The 18423-nt window shown below is 38.3% G+C and overlaps 1 protein-coding gene across 5 annotated transcripts in view; it reads right to left on the reverse strand.

Moving 5' to 3' along the window:
- Positions 1-18423, reverse strand: part of BAZ2B (bromodomain adjacent to zinc finger domain 2B) — a 239784-nt gene that overhangs the window by 10142 nt on the left and 211219 nt on the right. For 3 of the 5 annotated variants that reach the window (XM_040971611.1, XM_040971614.1, XM_040971613.1), the window contains 8 exons: positions 15208-15270; positions 14093-14237; positions 7742-8397; positions 7042-7318; positions 6448-6603; positions 5932-6092; positions 3183-3493; positions 2645-2780 (listed from right to left, as the gene is read on the reverse strand). In XM_040971611.1, coding sequence (XP_040827545.1) covers positions 2645-2780; positions 3183-3493; positions 5932-6092; positions 6448-6603; positions 7042-7318; positions 7742-8397; positions 14093-14237; positions 15208-15270 — 1905 coding nt within the window. The remainder of the gene's footprint in view (positions 1-2644; positions 2781-3182; positions 3494-5931; positions 6093-6447; positions 6604-7041; positions 7319-7741; positions 8398-14092; positions 14238-15207; positions 15271-18423) is intronic. The other 2 variants (XM_040971612.1, XM_040971610.1) reach the window with 1 other exon arrangement.

The raw sequence follows: 18423 nt of genomic DNA on the forward strand, positions 1-18423 counted from the left end.
TTTATTGTTAAGGTATTGGTTTAGAAATCATATTATTAGAAGACTGTATTTAAATCCCTGTCAAAATAAAATTTTTAAATCAGATTCATGAACATAAGTAAATTCTGTTTTCTTCAAAAGATAACTGAAACTACAACAAAATCTTGTATCTCACATTTAAAACTTAAAAATAATTTCCTTATACTTTTAAAGAAAGGTTGATGCCAAACTCTCAACACTTTTTAAAAACACCCCAGTAATAGCTGATAATAGAGTACAGCAAATATATTAGCATCTCATTTTAAACCTTTTGCTGTTATGAAAAAATAGTGGGAGCTGCTTATTGTTTACATTAATAACAGACAGCATACTGTGGGAAGATAACTATCAAAGGGCAAACTCTGAAAGTACCTTCTTTCCTGGTTAGCTTGGTCTCTGGCCAACAAGATACTGAACACTTTCATATTTGGATAGGACTAATTACAAAATTATTGCAGATACTGTTAAATATCTAATTAAAGGTTAAAAATAGTCATTAAGGAATTAATGCCCTGAAAAGAAGGCTGTTTCATAGGTATCATTAAACAATTTTTAAAATGAAGATTGTGAGACAGGGTTAAATTATTATGACTGTATATTAATAACATGAGAAAGATTAAAGAATTTACAAAAACTGAATTACAATTCTAGATTGTAGACAGCATACTAACATGCAAGTGAATTCTGTATAAGTTTCGAGTTTTGGGATATAGATTTATAACAAAACTGGTCACATCATGATGATGATTCTGATGTAGTAAGAAAAAATATGACTGTACACAGTTCATTTTTAAATCGGAACTCAATGGTTCTGACCATTATAGCTTAAATTTCAGTTAATATATATTATCTAAGTTGATTTAAGCCATCTTTTAATAATTTTTAGAAGAAAAAACAACTATTTTAAGAATATTTATTTATGTGAAAGCAGAATTATAGAGAGAAAGAGAAAATCTTCCATTCATTATTTCACACCCCCAATGTCCACAATGGCCAAAGCTGGGCCAGGCTGAAGCCAGGAGCCCTGCAGGAGCTTCGTTTGAGTTTCCCAGATGGGTACAGGGGCCCCAGCATTTGTGCCATCTTTCACTGTTTTCCCAGGTCAGTAGCGGGGAGTGGATTGGAAGTGGAGCAGTTGGGACTCAAATTGATGCCCATATGCTGGCAGAAAAGGCAGTTACTTAACCAACTGTGCCACAGCACTGGGTGGGTGGGAGTAGGAATATTTTTATACAGAAAAAATGCTACCTGATAAAATGAACAATACATTAAACTTACTTTAGATAATAATTTGAATTGAGAGAGCTAAATTCAAGCATATTGTAAAAATTCCAGATTCATTAGCCTATATAAAGTTCTAAAAGAAGAAAAAAACCCCAAACAATAGAGAAAATGAATAACACAGGATGATTTAGGTCTTGAATAGTCTAAGCCTAGAAGTAAAAATATGGATTATTTAAGGATCACTGTTTAAGGGAATGACTATTCCAAGTTATGAAATTTCATCCTTAGCTATTTAGAAAAACAAGCCTCATGAAAGCAAATTTTACAGTTAGCCTATACTTTGAAAGTAAAGAAAGTGATTCACGTAAGTCTGTATCTAACACAGACATGGCACTCAGCCTAGCACGCAGGATGCCTGCATCACACATTGGTCAACTGGAGTCCCAAGATGCAGTCCTGACTGTGGCTTCCCACCTCTAAGAGGCTGCAGTGAGGAGGCAGGTAACTGAAGTCCTGCCACTTGTGTGGGAGTCCTGGGTTGAGTCTGCAGTTCTTGGCTCCAGTCCTGGCCATTGTGGGCACGTAAGGAGTGAACCTGCAGATAACAGTTCTCGCCTTCTTTTCATGTCTGTCTCTCTCTCAAAAAGTTTTTAAAAATACACATTTCAGAGTTACTCCTCAGTATGATATAGAGGCAAGAGGGTACCCTTGTGTCTGACTTAAAATGAATCTCAAATAAATCAATAAATCTCTCTGTAAAACTATATGAATTATAGCTCTTGTGTTTGAACACAGAACATTTTGGTGCCTGACACAAAGTAGAGGTTCGTAACCTGATAATAACTAATTCGGACCGCACAAAGATGGTGAAAAAGCTTTTAGCTATTATGGGAAAGATAAAGAGATTTGTTCTTCTTGTCAAACACATCAAATACCAAACACATTTTGTGAATGTATATGATCTCTCTTATTAGTAGCAAAAAAAAAAAAAGGTAAAGAAAAAAGAAAACAGAGAGAAATACATTTTAGAAATACAGCAACAAATCAGATAATGTTAGCAAAGTTTGTAAGAATTTAAAAAAATGCCTTGAAATATTCAGATTAGTAACTACTATAGTGACAGAATATCAGAGACGATTGCAGGTAGAAATACAAAAAAACATTCAAAGCAGTCAGAAGTGATATTTAAAAACAAATAAACGGTATATATTTGGTGGTTTCCTTCAAAAGCGCTCAAAAGTTAAGTACCAAACTATATAGTCTTTAAGAAAGAGAAGCTCCCAAGTAGATAGCATTATTACACTGATAATATAAAAACCATAAGATCTGGATTTTGGAAAGAGAAAAAAAAAAACAAGACAAAGAAGATTAGTTATAGTATTTCTTAAATAAAAACACTTACAACTTTCATAATTGATTTTTCCCATGCTATTGATTTCTGTAACTGCTGAATGCACAGAGCTACCTGTGCAGCACTGCGAGCTTCTGACACTGCCCTTCTCCATACCCTGAGCCCTGGGGCAATATCCTCTTCAGTTCTGCATTGAAATATAGAAAAATTATGTAGGTCATGTCCGCGGTTACGGTCACTGAATGTGAAACAATCATCACACTGAAAGCCAAGCAATGACAAAAAAAACATGTAACAGCCAATAAGTATAAGGTTTAAGCAACTAAATTTGATGTAGTGCACAGACTGTGGCTACGTGCCTCAGAGCTTAGTCACAACCAGGTAAATGTAAGAGCACTTTGCAGGATTATCAATGCACATCACAAAAATAAAAAAATAAAAAAAAATGTTTTTACAAAGCATCATGCAAATAGCATGATCCGTATGGATCACAGACATACAGGAAGATACATAGATAACAGGCAATAGAAAATAGGCTCCAATTAGCAAAGAAGCACAATAATTTTTCAAGTTAATCTCAATAACCTACCCGTCACCATCACCACTAATGGATGGTGCAGGAGCAGGGACAGTAACTGTGCCCACATTATCCAGTTTGATCTGAATGGTGGTACTTAAGGGGCTCTTCAGATACCTTCTTTCAATGTTCCGCTCCAAATCAGCCAGCCTGGTTACAGCTATATCTAGGGGGTTGTCACTCTTCCGCTCCAGTGCATGTGCACTGCTTTCTTCTTCGCCAGTAAATTCTCCATCATGCTCCTTGCACAATTTAGTAAATGACTTATGTTCAAAATATACCAAGTCCTCCCTCTCTGATGCGGGCTCTGGACACATCCAACCCTATATATTAAGAGAATTAGCATTATTACGGCTTCCTCCTAGAATGTCAGATGGGTCAATTTACCTTTACTTAGAATACAGCAGCAGGGACCGGCAGATCTCAAGGAACTTTACTACCAGCTTTTACCTTGGGTTTTCCTAAGGCTCGGCAGAGACAAGAACAACAACAACAACAACAAACCACTACAAGAAACAGTTGTAGAAGATGAAAAACAAAACTTATCAACACTCGATATTTTGAAACATTCAATGAAAATCGTAAAGTATTTTGAGAGGTTTTAGGCGAATTCCCTAGGATCGTTTCAATGGGAATGTCTTAGTAGCCTGCGAACTTTGGTCTGCCTGTCCATTTTGGTTTATGTCAGCACTCTACTGTACATGTCCTTGTACTTACCATTTTCTCTTGGGCGGTAGGGGCTCTGCAAGAATTCTTATTTGTGTCTGCACAGTTTTGCTCTGCTCCTCTTCACCTAGTTAGTGCCATTCAACCTGCAACTCTCATATTCAAATTCACTTCAACGTGAAAGGATTCCCTTAAATACGTGACCTTTTTCAGGAGGTAAACGCACCTATTTCAGACTCCGGCAGACCATTTAATGCTTCAGAGCCTGGTCCCGGTTATAGTTTTATACTAAGTGTGGTCATGAGCTCCAAAAGGTCAAGCACTGTGTCTGTTTTCATTTATGTCCAGCAAATAATGGGCACTCAATGCATACATGTAAATGAATGAGTCAATGATTTGTTTGGCTGGTTTAGACTGATTTTCTAGGCCAAAAGTCTTATCAAAGCCCCAAATATGTACCAGGTACATACAGCCCAGGTATTCCAATCCACGTCTGTTTTCATATTCCTGAGCATTGTCTATGCTGCGGTTCGGTTCCATAACTTGTGACTCCACAAACTTGCCCAAAGTGTCCTGATCTTGCCCTTTTTCATGCTGTTTCCACGTGACAGCTACATGATAAGGGTAATGTACCACAGCAGAATATGTCAATGGGAAAATGCTTCTGGCTTATACTGTAATGTCATACATAATTTTTAAAAAGCTTGGTGGTAAGTTTTCCCCTATCAGTCAGGATTGGCAGATGAGGTGGGAAAAAGTTGTAGGAAACAGAATCAGTCAAGTTTAGCTTAGAAAGCAATGAGAACTGTCCATAAAGAGGACAGACAATAGAAAGCAGATGTAATAGTTTAAATAGCAAAGCATGCTAGGATCACTCAACATGTGGGGAAAAAATTCTTTGTATTTCCCAAGAGAAACATTTGCTAAAAATTGGTCTTCATACTGCTGATCCTGTGTCACCAAGATAATTTGAATTACAGCCATTACTCTCGATTTAAGGAGACAGTGAAATCCATGACATAGGAAATCCAAAATACATGTCAAAATTACAGCATTAAATGGAATAATTTTCATTTCTCCAAAAAATCAACTTTGTGGGAGTTCACTGGTGGAAGATGCCATAGTGCTTCTGTACGATAGCACCAGGATGAGGAAGAGACACATAGTTTGTTAGCACAATAATTCAGCAAATGAGACATTTTTGTTTCCCAACTTCAGTAACTGTATTTCTGGCACGAAAAGGAATATTTTATTAGCTCTGTAAAATAGCATTTTTTGAGAAACTCAGAAGTGTCTAAATGCTTATATGAAAGTATTTATAAAGCAAAGCTTAATTCCTGGCTAGCACTCCATTCTAAATAAATTAGGAAACATCAAAATTACATAGCCGCTACATTTTCTCCACTAGAGAGGCATCCGTTCATTAAGCTTACTTCTTATCTGTCCGAGCTTCTCAGAGTCATCACCTCACTATTATCCGTGAAGACTTTTACAAAACAAAATCTTTACACAGAGGTAATGTTTTCTTTTTTGCCTACTTATCTTAAACCAGTTCTGACGTGCTAATGTCTAGCAGACTGATGAATACAAACTTACATGGGATATGTGCACATGTATCTGTGTGCCACAATAAGACTTACATTTGGATGTATCCCTATTGCACTCTAAAGTTAAACGCCACAGGATACAGTCTGACCTAAAACATGACTGTACAAGTGCTTTCTGGCCCTATGAGGAGCTCTACTACGGGAGTGTGACAACCACTATATTGATCACATAGAAAACTATAAACTTCGGAATATGGTAGAGAACGGTGCACCGGAAATGTATTTCTGAAAACCACCACTAAGGCGTCAGCAAGATTTTGTAAAAAGAACATAAGAGTCTAGAGTCCTTCAGACTTGGCTGGGCTCCTCTGGCAGGTTACTTACTGTGAGCCTGTTTCCTCACCTGTAAGACGAGGGAAATTAATTCAGGATTGTTTTGAGACAAAGTGAAAACATTCAGCACAGTAACCGCCATATGTTGGAGACACAGTAAATATTAGTTACCTTCCATTACCCTAAAAACAGGTTGTATTCAAAGTCAGTTTTACCTTCACTTGCAAACTTGCTGATGCAACTCTCCTTTCTAGATCTTCTACCTGTTGAAGAATGCTCAGATCCATCTCCATGGCTTGTTCTTCCACCGACCAGTTCTCCACAATATCTCGAGTTACCTGGTTTTCTTCATTTTCGTTTAATTCAATAATAGCAACTATATTTGAAAAGAAACTAATTTTAAAACCTACTTTCATTAAGCTTTTATACTCAGTGATTTATTCCATCAAGTGGATGAAACTCCAGGAGAATCCTGTTTATCTGACTGATCATACACAGTTGCACCTGTGCATGTGCAAGAAACTTACTCTTAATAGAAACATTCTAAGAGACCCTAATAGACCTGATAGCACACAAAATGTAAGAGTGCATCAATTTAAGAACATATTGTTTGCTGAACAAAATAGAAGACAACAGGAATAAGAATTAAGACATGCTAAAATATGCTTTCAGATAAAAGAGTTAATTCTCATAACTGGGCAAGAGAGCAGAAGTCTCTTCTAGGTACATACCATCCTTATTTTTGATGCAGGCCTGAGTAATATAATCCAGGTGTTTCTGAATTTGCTTCTGTAATGCCTTTTCTCTGGTTCCTCTAAGATGTAGCACTTTGAGCAAAGTTTTCAGGTCCTCTGGGTCAATAATTCTCCACCAACCAAACTGCATCTCTAAGTCAAGATAAACATGTGGGGTCTTTTACAAATTCTTTCAAAATTACTTCTTTGAGAGAGAAAGAAACTCACACAAGGTGGCCTCCCACCTGCTCTTCATTCCCCAAATGCCTGCCTGCATTGGCTGGAGCTGGGCATGATTGAAACCCAGCACACAAATCAGGTCTCTACACGGGTGACAGCAACCCTGAACTATCACCTCTGCCTCCCAAGGAATACACTGGCAGGAAGCTGGAACCTAGGTGCTCGGATACAGGATGTGTGCATCCCAACCAGCACCTTAATGGCTAGACCAAATGCATACCACATAAATACTCTGACTAGGAAATCATGGCATAACACAAATTAAAAAACATACCAAACCACCAAAGAAGTTTCAGCAGGAGAGTTCATAAAAATGAGTTAAGTGGCTCTAAACCACCTCGATGCACTTACCTTCTGGAATAGGCTTTGGACTAGGAAAATCTACAGGTTTTGCTACTTCAACAGCAGCAGCAGGCTGAACTGAAGATGCCTTTTCACTCTGTGGTACTGGGGATTCGCTTTTACTAGAAGCAGCATTGGAAGTCAGGAATGAATTACCATTTCCTTCTGATAAACCCAGCCCTGGTCCTAGACTAGGTAAGGGTGATGTAAATGGAATATTGGAAGCAAGTACACTTGTGGGCCACCCACAAAACTGAAGTCCCATCATGGACACTCCGCTTTTCACCTGCAAGATGACAACATTTGAAGAGATTATTCTCATAAGTCAGGAGACAGGTTTAGTCTGAACTAACTTTTTCAAATTCCAAAATAATATTCTGTCACTTAGCCCAGTTAGAGACCTCATTACATTAGAACAACAAGGTTAAATTCCGTATTTTCATTTGCTACCCAAAGTCCGTTCTCTTTTAGAGGTACTATGACAATAATAAGTTAAAAATTTAGTTATAGAAGACACATAGGCTAGGAAGCAGCCATTTGTAGGCTGACAGAAGCCTGGGAACAAAGATTCTGTCTTGATTTGGTTTTCAAACTGTAGCAGGCATATTTTAACTATGCAACTGAACCCCCTTGAGTTAAAAAAGAAAATCTTCAAGGCATCAAAGGTTAAATAAAACTGTCAAAATAAGTTACAGGTATCGGTAATAACCTGAAGGGGTGATAAAGCAAATGGACTTAGACCAACAGGATTCTGAGCAGAAGCTGATCCAAGAAGTGGTGCTGGGGCAGGTGACGGCGACTTGGAGGGTGGCTGAGACTGAGGGGTTGCGGAAGAAGCAGCAGATGGATCGGCGTGGGTCAGCGATGTGTCATCACAAGGTGTTCTTGGCAAAAGGCTGAACCACTGTCTGTTCTTCTCTGTCAGCGTTTTTAACAGCTGGTCGTTGGGGAGAGGGCTGTAGAACTTCCCTGGGCCACTTGCACCAGTACTAAACAGGTTATTAGAGTCTGTCTTCTCCACATTGCTTTGTGACGTGGTTGATGGGCTCCCGCCCACCGGGTGTTTCCCACTACTTTGATAAGACAATGTGCACCCGTTGGCACTAACATTCGGTTTGGGGGTGATTCCCTCTGCCTCATGAGGCATCTTGGCTACTTCCAAAAGCTTGCTTAGTTTGGAGAAAGAGCCAGGTTTCTGAAGAAACAGATTCGTGTTATCTTTTTCTTTAAGATCTTCCTTTTGCTCACAGTGATCCGTATTTGAACAATTTAAAGTGTCCCCAGAGGTCTCAAATACTTCTTCTTTGACTTGGATACTTTCTGCTCTTTTTAGTTTTTCTCTTTCTTTTGCAATTTCTTCTAGTCCTACAAAATACAATAGTTGCAACAGATAAAGTCGAAATGGAAAATAAACCATATCACTATTTACCAAGCTACATGCATAAATATTTAAGTATTTCTAGATTATCTACTAGTCCCCACAGTATAGATTAACCTCTCATTCACTGGATAACTGATGTATATACATTACAGAAAATTAAAATATTAAAAGGTCTTACTACTAAAAGCAAAATTTACTATTACTATTTTTAAATAAATCTTCCATGAGTTCTCTGTAATACACACACACTTATATCTACACAATTAACAAGAGGAAATCACATAAAAGCCTCAAAAAATTCATGAAAAATGCTTATTTAGATTTCAAATTTTTGTAGGTTAAAATAATGTTTAATTCTATTTTTCCATTACTTTTTAGATCTCTCATATATACTATTGTAATCTGACTATTTTTCTAATATTTCTAATATTTTACATCCTAATGTGTCAATAAATACTCAATTGCACCACAAAATTTAATGATTATTCAGTGAACTATACCCCAGTTTAAAACAATCTTCTACTGATAGACATTAGTAAGGCCCAATTATTCACTATCATAAACAATCCTATAAATGCTGAATGACCTTGTACTTGAACCTTTGAATTTTCAAAATTTCTGATTGACTTCTTGGTGAAAAATTCCTAGGGGAAAAAACCCTGAATCCTAAGATACATACTTTTCAAAGTTATTGAAATATGTCCAATTGGACCGATGCAGACACTTGTCAGAAGTACAGGAAAACATTGTTGGCCTGCACCCGTAGCAAAACTATGCACTAATAACTGGATTTCCCAATATCTTGGAGATGATAACTCTACACTGCATTATTTCTGATCACAAGTGAGGCCGAAGATCTTTTTAGAAGTGTACTGATATTTCTCCGTTGTTAACTTCTGGTTCCTATTTTGCCTGATGTTTTAAAAGTCATTTATAAGAACTCTCTTAAAATAAAAGTCCACTACGTCATTCAATCTGGAGAGCAATGCACATGGACTGAAGGATACGCAGTAAAACCCTTTCTGCCGTGTCCCCTCCAGGTCATTTCTACAGTCCGAGATAATCGTGATTAATCATGGCTATATCCAAATCTGAAATCTTACCCACTCTCTCTGTGACTATCATTGTGTATTATTACATAAATGGAATATTCACTTTTCTACAACCTAGAATAAATCCACACTTCTGAGCAAGGCCTATACCACTGTCCCCAGTGTGGTTCATGAAATCCTCTCCACTCGTGGCACACTCGCAGCCCTGAAAGCCCTACCCCTCCTCTCTCGTCTTTTCCAGTTTCTCACACAGAATAGTTTCTCTCTCTCTCTCCCTTTTTTTCTTTCTCAGAGGCTTTGCAATCCCCTCTGCCTGGGATTCTGTTTTATTGCCTGGTTCCTTAACCTTCATGTCTGAGTGTCATCTCCCTAGAGTTTTCCCTGATCAACCTATATAACATAGGGCCCACTTCTCATGTTTCTCATGATATCATTCCAAATTTTTCCTTTACAGAACTAACCATTACATATGATAATGTTTATTGTCTTTTCCCTCCCACGTATTAGAATCTAAAACAATGAGCTCTAATAAAAAGCACAGCAATGATTAAATTGCTTATTACCAGGTCCCAAACAAAACAGCATGATTGCTGCTTTAAAATAGGGGTTCAATAAATACCCCTTGAATGTAAAAGGATAAATTAAATTTTATCAGTAACAATATTCCTTAGATACTGTTCATGCCAAAACTTCAAACCATATTTTATCTTGTATAGCTAGCTGCCTTTGAGTTTCATTTGCCTGGAGTTTGTTGATATACCCATATAATATACTGTTGTGCACCTAGTCAGGTAAAACAATGATGCCAAAAATCAAAACTTGGTAGACACAAAGAAGCAGGGAAGTCTGACATGTAATGAGAAAAACGAATCAAAACTGATGCGGAACTGCCGAGACAGCACAAGCAGCAGAGAACATTACATCTGAAACAAGAGTAGCTCAAAATCACCTCCAAATTTGGTAAAAGCTACAAACCCACAGATCCAAGAAACAACAAACTCCAGGCAAATGAAACTCAAAGGCAGCTAGCTATACCAAGATATGGCACAAGAACAATAAACCAAGGACAGAAAAATCTTAAAATTTTAAGGTCAGGGAAAAAAATCTCTCATGACTTTATCGTCTTCTGAACAATTTTCTTGAGAGAAACACTGGCTCATCGTCCCCAGTTAGGCACATGTGCAAACAGTCACATAGTCTCTTCGCATTTCCTAAAATTTAGACAAGTTATCCACTAGGAAGATGGTATTAATATTTGCATTTGATTTCTTATCTCAGAAAGTACTGTCATATATTCAAAATAGATAACTTATTTGTTTCTAGTAAGGTAAATTGAGCTTATGATAATTTTAAAATCATGATTGTTATTAAATTTTAATTGCTTAATTGTATTTTTAAAGATTCATTTATTTTTCCTGGAAAGTCAGATTTCCAGAGAGAAGGAGAAACAGAGAGAAAGGTCTTTCATCTGTTGATTCACTCCTCAAATGGCCAGGATTGGCAGGAGCTGAGTCAATTTGAAGCCAGGAACCAGGAGCTTCTTCCAGGTCTCCCATTTGGTGCAGGGTACAAAGGCTTGGGCCATCCTATATTGCTTTCCCAGGCCACAAGCACAGAGCTGGAAGGAAAGTAGAGCAGCCAGGACATGAAGTGGCACCCAATGGGAAGCTGGCTTTGGATGGGCTCAGCTCCAGCTGTTGTGGCTTCATGGGGAGTGAATCAATGGATGAAACATCTTCCTTTCTATCTCTTCTTTTCTCTGTATATCTGACTTCCCAATAAAAATAAATAAGTCTTAAAAAAAAAAGATTTGTCATGTTAAATTTAATGTCTTGGCTATGCCTTTCATTTAACATCATTCCAAACAATTAGTCTTGACTTCTGATTCAGTTCCAACATTACAATTTTTCTTCTGAGGATGATGTCATTGGATGTATCTCTGATTCCACTTTTTGTATTATCATACTCAATAATTTGCAGGGGTTGGCACTGCAGCCTAGCACATTAAGTCTTCACCTATGGGTCCTGGATTGAGACCTGCCTGCTCTACTTCTGATGCAGCTCCCTGCTAATGCCCCCGGGAACCTAGGAAAGCAATGGTAGATGACTCAAGTGCTTGGGCACCTGTATCCACATGGGAGATCCAGAAGAAGCTCCAGGCTCCTGGCTTCCACCTCAGCCTGGCTATTGTTGCCATTTAGGGAGTAATCAAGCAGATGGAAGATCCCTTTCTCTCTCTTTCTCTCTTTCCCTCTCCCCCGTTTCTGTCTTTGTAACTCTACCTTTCAATAAAAAAACAAACCTTTAAAAACATTTGTTACAGCAGTTTCATCTTCAAGATTTTATGCTGTCATCCCAAACTCTGTACCTGAGTTTAGGGCCTCCATAACTACTTAAAATATATTGTATACATATTGTATATATTTACAATTATAATATTTACATACTTTATTTGAAAGGCAGAATGAGAGCCAGAGGGAGACATTTTTCAACTGTTTGTTCATTTCCCAAGAGCCACCCTCCAATGCTTTCCCAGACATTTTAAGAGGGAGCTAAACCTGAAGCAGAGCCATTGATCTGAAATGGGATGCTAGTGTCACCAGTGGTGACTTAATTACCTGCCGCAAACATTGGTCCTAACAACCTTGCTGCTTTTTAGCCAGGCGATTGGAATTATCCCACAGTGGGTTTCTCTTCTTCTTACCTCACTCTAATGCATACCCTGCTCTGAGATGACTTTAGTGTAGGTCGGCTGCCCAAATTAGTCCACAAAGAGCTCACAATTTAGTGGCAGAGAGAGCCATGTTTGCCCAAACTTGCACTAGAATATTAAGAAAGCTATAAAGCACTTTCCTGCTGTGAAACTTCCAGGATTCCTTTTAGATATTTGATGGCTCAGAGTTTACGTTTTGATTTTCAGAGTGTTAGCATGAATTAGAGTTTCCTCATGGTCCATTCACATTAGAAAGCAAGTGTGAAGCACAGAAATAATCTTTCTTGTTAGATACTAGAGCTCAACACACAAATTTTCAACTAAGAAAAGCTGATTTCACTGTTGAAACAAAAAAAAAATCTTTAAACCTACTTTATAATTCAATTTTTTAAAGAAAATATTTATTTTTATCAGAAAGTCAGATACAGAGAGGAGGCGAGTCAGAGAGGAAGATCTTCTGTCCACTGATTTACTCCCTAAGTGACCACAATGGCTAGAGCTGCACTAATCCGAAGCCAGGAGCCAGGAGCCAGGAGCCAGGAGCCAGGAGCATCTTCCTGGTTTCCCATGTGAGTACAGGGTCCAAGGGTTTGGCCTGTCCTTGACTGCTTTCCCAGGCTACAAGCAAGGAGCTGGATGAGAAGTAGGGCAGTCGGGATTAGAACCAGGGCTCACATGGGATCCTGGCACATTCTAGGTGAGGACTTTAGCCACTAGGTTACTGGGCCAGGCCCTTTATTTATAATTTCTATTACAAGTATTCCAGATGTAGCGTGTTTAGTCAAGCCGGTTTTTTTTGCCAAAGAACTATAAACCTCTATATGATGTAAATTAGGTTGTACTTTGTAATTCTTGCAGTCGATATTCAAATGACACACCAGACACTTTTGCCATCATTCCAAAATCTCTAGACACTGATACAACACTTCTAGCACCATCACAATTTAGACATTTGTAAATGCCCAGATCTATATCTCTGAAACACTCAGTTCAGGCAGCACTACTGAGCACCTAAATGTACATTGTATTGTGCCATTTAATATTAGAGAAATGAGGCAGTGAGCCTGGAACGATGGCTCAGCAGCTAAATCCTCTCTTTGGAAGCACCGGGATCCTACAATGGGCACCAGTTTGTGTCCTGGCTGACCCACTTGCCTTCTAGCTTCCTGCCTGTGACCTTGGAGAGCAGTGATGGACGGCCCAAAGCTTTGGATGCAGGCATCCTTGTGGGAGACCTAGAAGAAGCTCCTGGCTCCTGGTTGTGGATCAGCTCAGCTCCAGCTGTTGTGGCCACTTGAGAAGTGAACCAGGGGATGAAAGATATTTCTCTGTGTTTCTCCTTCTCTCTGTAAATCTATTTTTCAATAAAAGTAAATTAATCTTGGAAAAAAAAATGCAATGAGGCCGCAAAAGGATAGTTCCAAGGTAGAACACTAAACATTGAATGTTCTACAAAAATCAAGAAAGGAGCTATTCACAAATCCCAAACACGGACAAGACTTCAAAAGAAATGAGGCCAATGATAAAGACCTTGGAGTTGAGCAAGTGACCTCTCAGGGGGCACTGTCAGAAGGCATGTTTGGTGCAAGAAAACAAAGATCAACCATATGCTGAAAAGTTTGAGAACGACAAGAGAGAAATGGAGCAGCATATTTAATACAGTTAATACGAGACAGAAGAGCTTGTTTTTCATGTTGGCAAGAGTGAAGAGAAACAGGTCACAGGCAGGGAGGAAACATTTACTGGTGAAAGGTGCCTGCCAATCCCATGAGTCCAAAACAAAGACAATCAAGGTATCACAGCATTTATCAACAGAGCAGCCTTGACCGTAAAAGCACACAATATATTAAAGCAAGAGATTTTAATTGTTTTCTTACATAACACATTGTAATATTCATAGTTAACAATTCCTACCTTCACCACTCTCCATGCCTTCTACAAAAATCCCCCCACACTGGGGAAGAATCCAGTACCGGCGTCTGTAGCGGTCCTGGCCAAACATCATGGAACGCAGCGAATGAGAAGCATCGAAGAGCTTCCTTCTGTACTGACTCTGTTGCTGTAAAAAATGGTACATATTATCAAGTTACAGGTAATTGCTTTAAAATCAGCATATAAGCAACTTTATACTTATTATGCTATTAGGACAAACACTAATGTGTGAAGACATCATAAAAGGGCCCGCTATTACATGCTTGACTACAATTTCAGTAACATTTACAAATATAAACACATTCTTAAAATAACTGCAATATTTTTGTTGCCATGTAGTAAAAAAAAAAAAAAAAAACAAGCTTTACTTTATCAGTATCTTGTATTAAAACATGTGTTGTAGTTGATAACAAAAAGTGTGGTCAACTATTTCACAAAGCCAAACCAAATTAAGCCGATTTCATTGTATGTAGTATTTAATAGTACTTAGATGGAATTTGCCAACTATTTGTTTATTTTTATACTCATGCCACAACCCAGGCAACATATATTTAAACTTTGGGATAGATCTCTAAAGAACGTGTTGATACAATCTACAGACATTTCATGTTTTTTTTTCTGACAAAACATTCCTCTTAAATTTCACAAATACTATTGAAATGTGGTTTTCAATGAAAGTTACACAATTGTATTTTGTCAGTACAATGGACATGAAATCCAAAATATACAAACATAAAATAAAAGCCAAAGATTCCAAAGCTCCTATTTTGAAATTTAACTGATTTGTTTGTTTTTTTTTTTTTTTTTAGTAATCAATTCCAAGAGCTAAAAATCATGCCTGCCTTGGTGTTTCTATGAAGAGCTGAAGAATACAAAACCCTTTCCTCACAGATTCTGATCATTTTCAACACCATGGCTTTGGAGGCAGGCTTTAAACCTTGACATTAAATCTTAAGGCTTAATAGAATGTTTCTGAAGCTTTTCATTAACGCTTTTTTTTTTCTTACTTAATAGTCAGAAAAACTGATTCCATACAAGGCAGATCTTTAAAATGTTAATCTTCTAAAGATGTAAACATTCATCTTAAAAGTGCTTACTTTACTCAGCTTTTCAATCTGTTTTTCCAGCTCTTCAACACTTGCTGCTTGGTCACCTTCGTCCTAGGTACAACAAAATCACATTATTTGTCTGCTTTTAAGATGACCTGTTCATCAGCAAATACTTAATGAAAACCTCCTTTATGCTAAGTGCTAAGCTGGAGAGGCACTGTGGTAACAAGACTCAGTCCTTGTACTCTATTAGAACAATCTCGAAGGGAGACACAGAAGGCATCATTACATTTTTAAAAAATCATATATTAGGAATCTGTAAAGATGTCAGAAGAGACAAAGATTAAGAGCTGTGCAGTTTAGGGGAGGGTAAGATTATTTCCAGTGGAAAATACAAATCAAGAGAGGCTAGATGGAAGAATCATGATTTAATTAGCTACTAAAGCATAGTGGAATCTAGCAGAGACAAGAGGACAAGGCATTCCTACAACAATCTTGACATATTATGCATGAACTTGCGGGAAGAGGAAGATAAACATGATGATATCATGATTGATACCTGTCTTTGGAAAAGCTTGTTGCTAAAACTGATTCTTAGCTGGCATTTTGGGAGCATTACCTCACCCAAATTGATTAAGACTGATATATCATAGGTTCCCTGTGATAGCCTAGTGACTAAATCCTCACCTTGCATCTGCTGGGATCCTGTATGGGTGCTCTGGTTCATGTCCTGGCTGCTCCACTTCCCATACTGTTCCCTGCTTGAGGCTGGGAAAGCAATGAAGGACAGCCCAAAGCCTTGGGTCCCTGCACCCACGTGGGAGACCTGGAGAAGCTTCTGGCTCCTGACTTTGGATTGGCTCAGTTCTGGCCGTTGTGGTCACTTAGGCACTGAATTAGTGATACAACATCTTTCTCTGTCTTTCCTCCTCTCTGTATATCCATCCGCCTTTCCAACAAAATAAATAAATAAATCTTTGGGGGAAAAAAGGACTCATCAGACCCATACTGAATATTTTCATCATGTGACTTACGCTGGATGTGTGCTTCTCTGCAGGGGATGTGGGACTTTGGCACATGTTATAAGAGATACTATATAACCAGGCTCTAACAACAACAAGAAGCCTGGACACTAAATCCCCAGACAGCATATCACACATGATGTCACAACTTGTTACTGGTGAAAGTAAGCTCATGCTGCCTAGCCACTGGCTTCCTCTGGACCTTGCCCCATCGGCTCATTGCTGTGTTCGCCTTGTTTCCTGTTTACGCCTGAATACAGAGCCATAGCTCCAGTGTGCGCTGAGTTCACCTCAGTGACTCACTGACTCACTGGCAGTCCTGGAGATCTGATCCTCTACAGAAATCGCCTCACTCTGCTCCTTCCCTGAACAGCAGGCGTTGTGGTCTCCTCTTAAACACAGATGTTCCCCGGGGTTTCAACCTTAGTTCAGCATACTGTTCCCTAAGTCAATTCTGTGCAAAGCAATCTACCATATTATTTCAATCTATCATCTATATGTCAATAACTTACAGATACATATTTCCAAGACAGAACTTTTAGACCTGAGGTTCCTATATGCAACAAACAGCTGTATATCTGCACAGGTATTTGAACCTATGCTCATTTATCAGTCCGTTTCCTTGCCTAACCTTGCCCTCAATCATCTGCTTACTCTGCTGATTTTCCTCTTAGTTAATGCCAACAATAGCATGGAGTCTCCTAAGCCAGACAGCTGAAAATGAAATCCTAATCTTCTATCACCTACAAGAGACATACTTATATCTTTCTTTGATACATATATATTATATATATATATGTATATATATTATTAATTACATTTCATTTTGTAAAACAATTTCACAGGCTCTGGGATTCCCCCAATCCCTCCCCAGACCCTTGCCCCATGGTGGATTCCTCCACCTTGTTGCAGTATTACCGTTCAAATCCAGTCAAGATTTTTTCATTGCAAGCATAGAGTCCAGCATCTTATTGTCCAGATAAATTCAACAGTTTCTCATATCCTTTCAATTCCTCCTCCTAAATGTTTTTTGAATCATTTCCTCCTTTATCCCCAATTATCATTGCTTGACTTACAGATATCTCATAGTTCATATGAAACATTGCAATATCCTGACTGATCCTTGTAACTTCTGATCTTGACTGTGTTTTCATCTTTCACAAAGCAAGTCACTTACAAGGCCAGATAATTTCTAGCCTTAAAAAAGCACCAAATCCTAGGTGGTGGTTGTTGTTTCACACAAGACACTCCAGCCACAGTGAAGCACTTACAATTCAGATTCTTTTAAAATACACTGTGGTTTCTTGCATTTGAGCCCATATTCAGGCTTTTTGTTTTTTTCAGCTTTGAACACTATTGTCTAGATTCTTCCCAGGTTCACACTGAGGACAGCTGAGGCCTCAACGAATGGGGCCATAAACCCTTTGTGGGAGTTTATGTTTCAGAAAGTCCAGATGATCTTGCTTAACACCTGCCCAGGCAGACACTCCCTACTGTGGCAACTTTTGCCCTGTAAGACTGTTACCTGAGAAGGATCTTTTCAGTTCTTATTCACCTTTAAGTAAAAGTGCCTAAAATGGGCCAGGTTTTTCAAATCCAGATCACACATAGGAGTAGTTACAAGTCCAGGTTCTGCCCCAATGTCAGCTTCCTGACAACACACGCCATGGGAGGCATCATTGGTGGTTCTCGCTTCCGTGGTGGGAGACCTGAACTGAGCTCCTATCACTCAACTTTGGTCCGGCCCAGATTCAGTGGATGTAGACATGTGGGAGATAATTAGTGGATGGGAGGTCTCTGTTTCTGTTTTTCAAATAAAATAATATGTAAAATTTAAAAGATGTGTCTAAAACTAGATATATGATAACTGGTATATCTGAAACACACTATGTTCTCTAAACCTAAAAACATCTTTAAGCCATAAAATAGTATAGGAATTCAACACATAATGTTAATAGAATGAAATGAAGCACCTGAAATTAAGAACCTGAGTGGCTTTTTTAGAGTTCCCAGATATTTTGTAATTTTACAGCAAGCAAAGTTTCTTTTATTTGGTCCAGTGCTTCCTTTGCGCATTCTATCAACGTTTACATAACCACCACAAACATCTTCACAGCATAAATGTTAAAATGTTCATTTTCCACATGAAGAAACAGAGGCAAATCTATGTCAAAACTGAATTCAAATCTAGTTCCACTGGAATCCAAATTCTGTATTATTTTTCAATTTGCTCTGCCATTCT

The sequence above is a fragment of the Ochotona curzoniae genome, unplaced genomic scaffold, assembly GCF_017591425.1.
Source record: "Ochotona curzoniae isolate NIBS_2020 unplaced genomic scaffold, NIBS_Ocur_1.0 contig_2210, whole genome shotgun sequence".
NCBI classification, from domain to species: Eukaryota; Metazoa; Chordata; class Mammalia; order Lagomorpha; family Ochotonidae; genus Ochotona; species Ochotona curzoniae.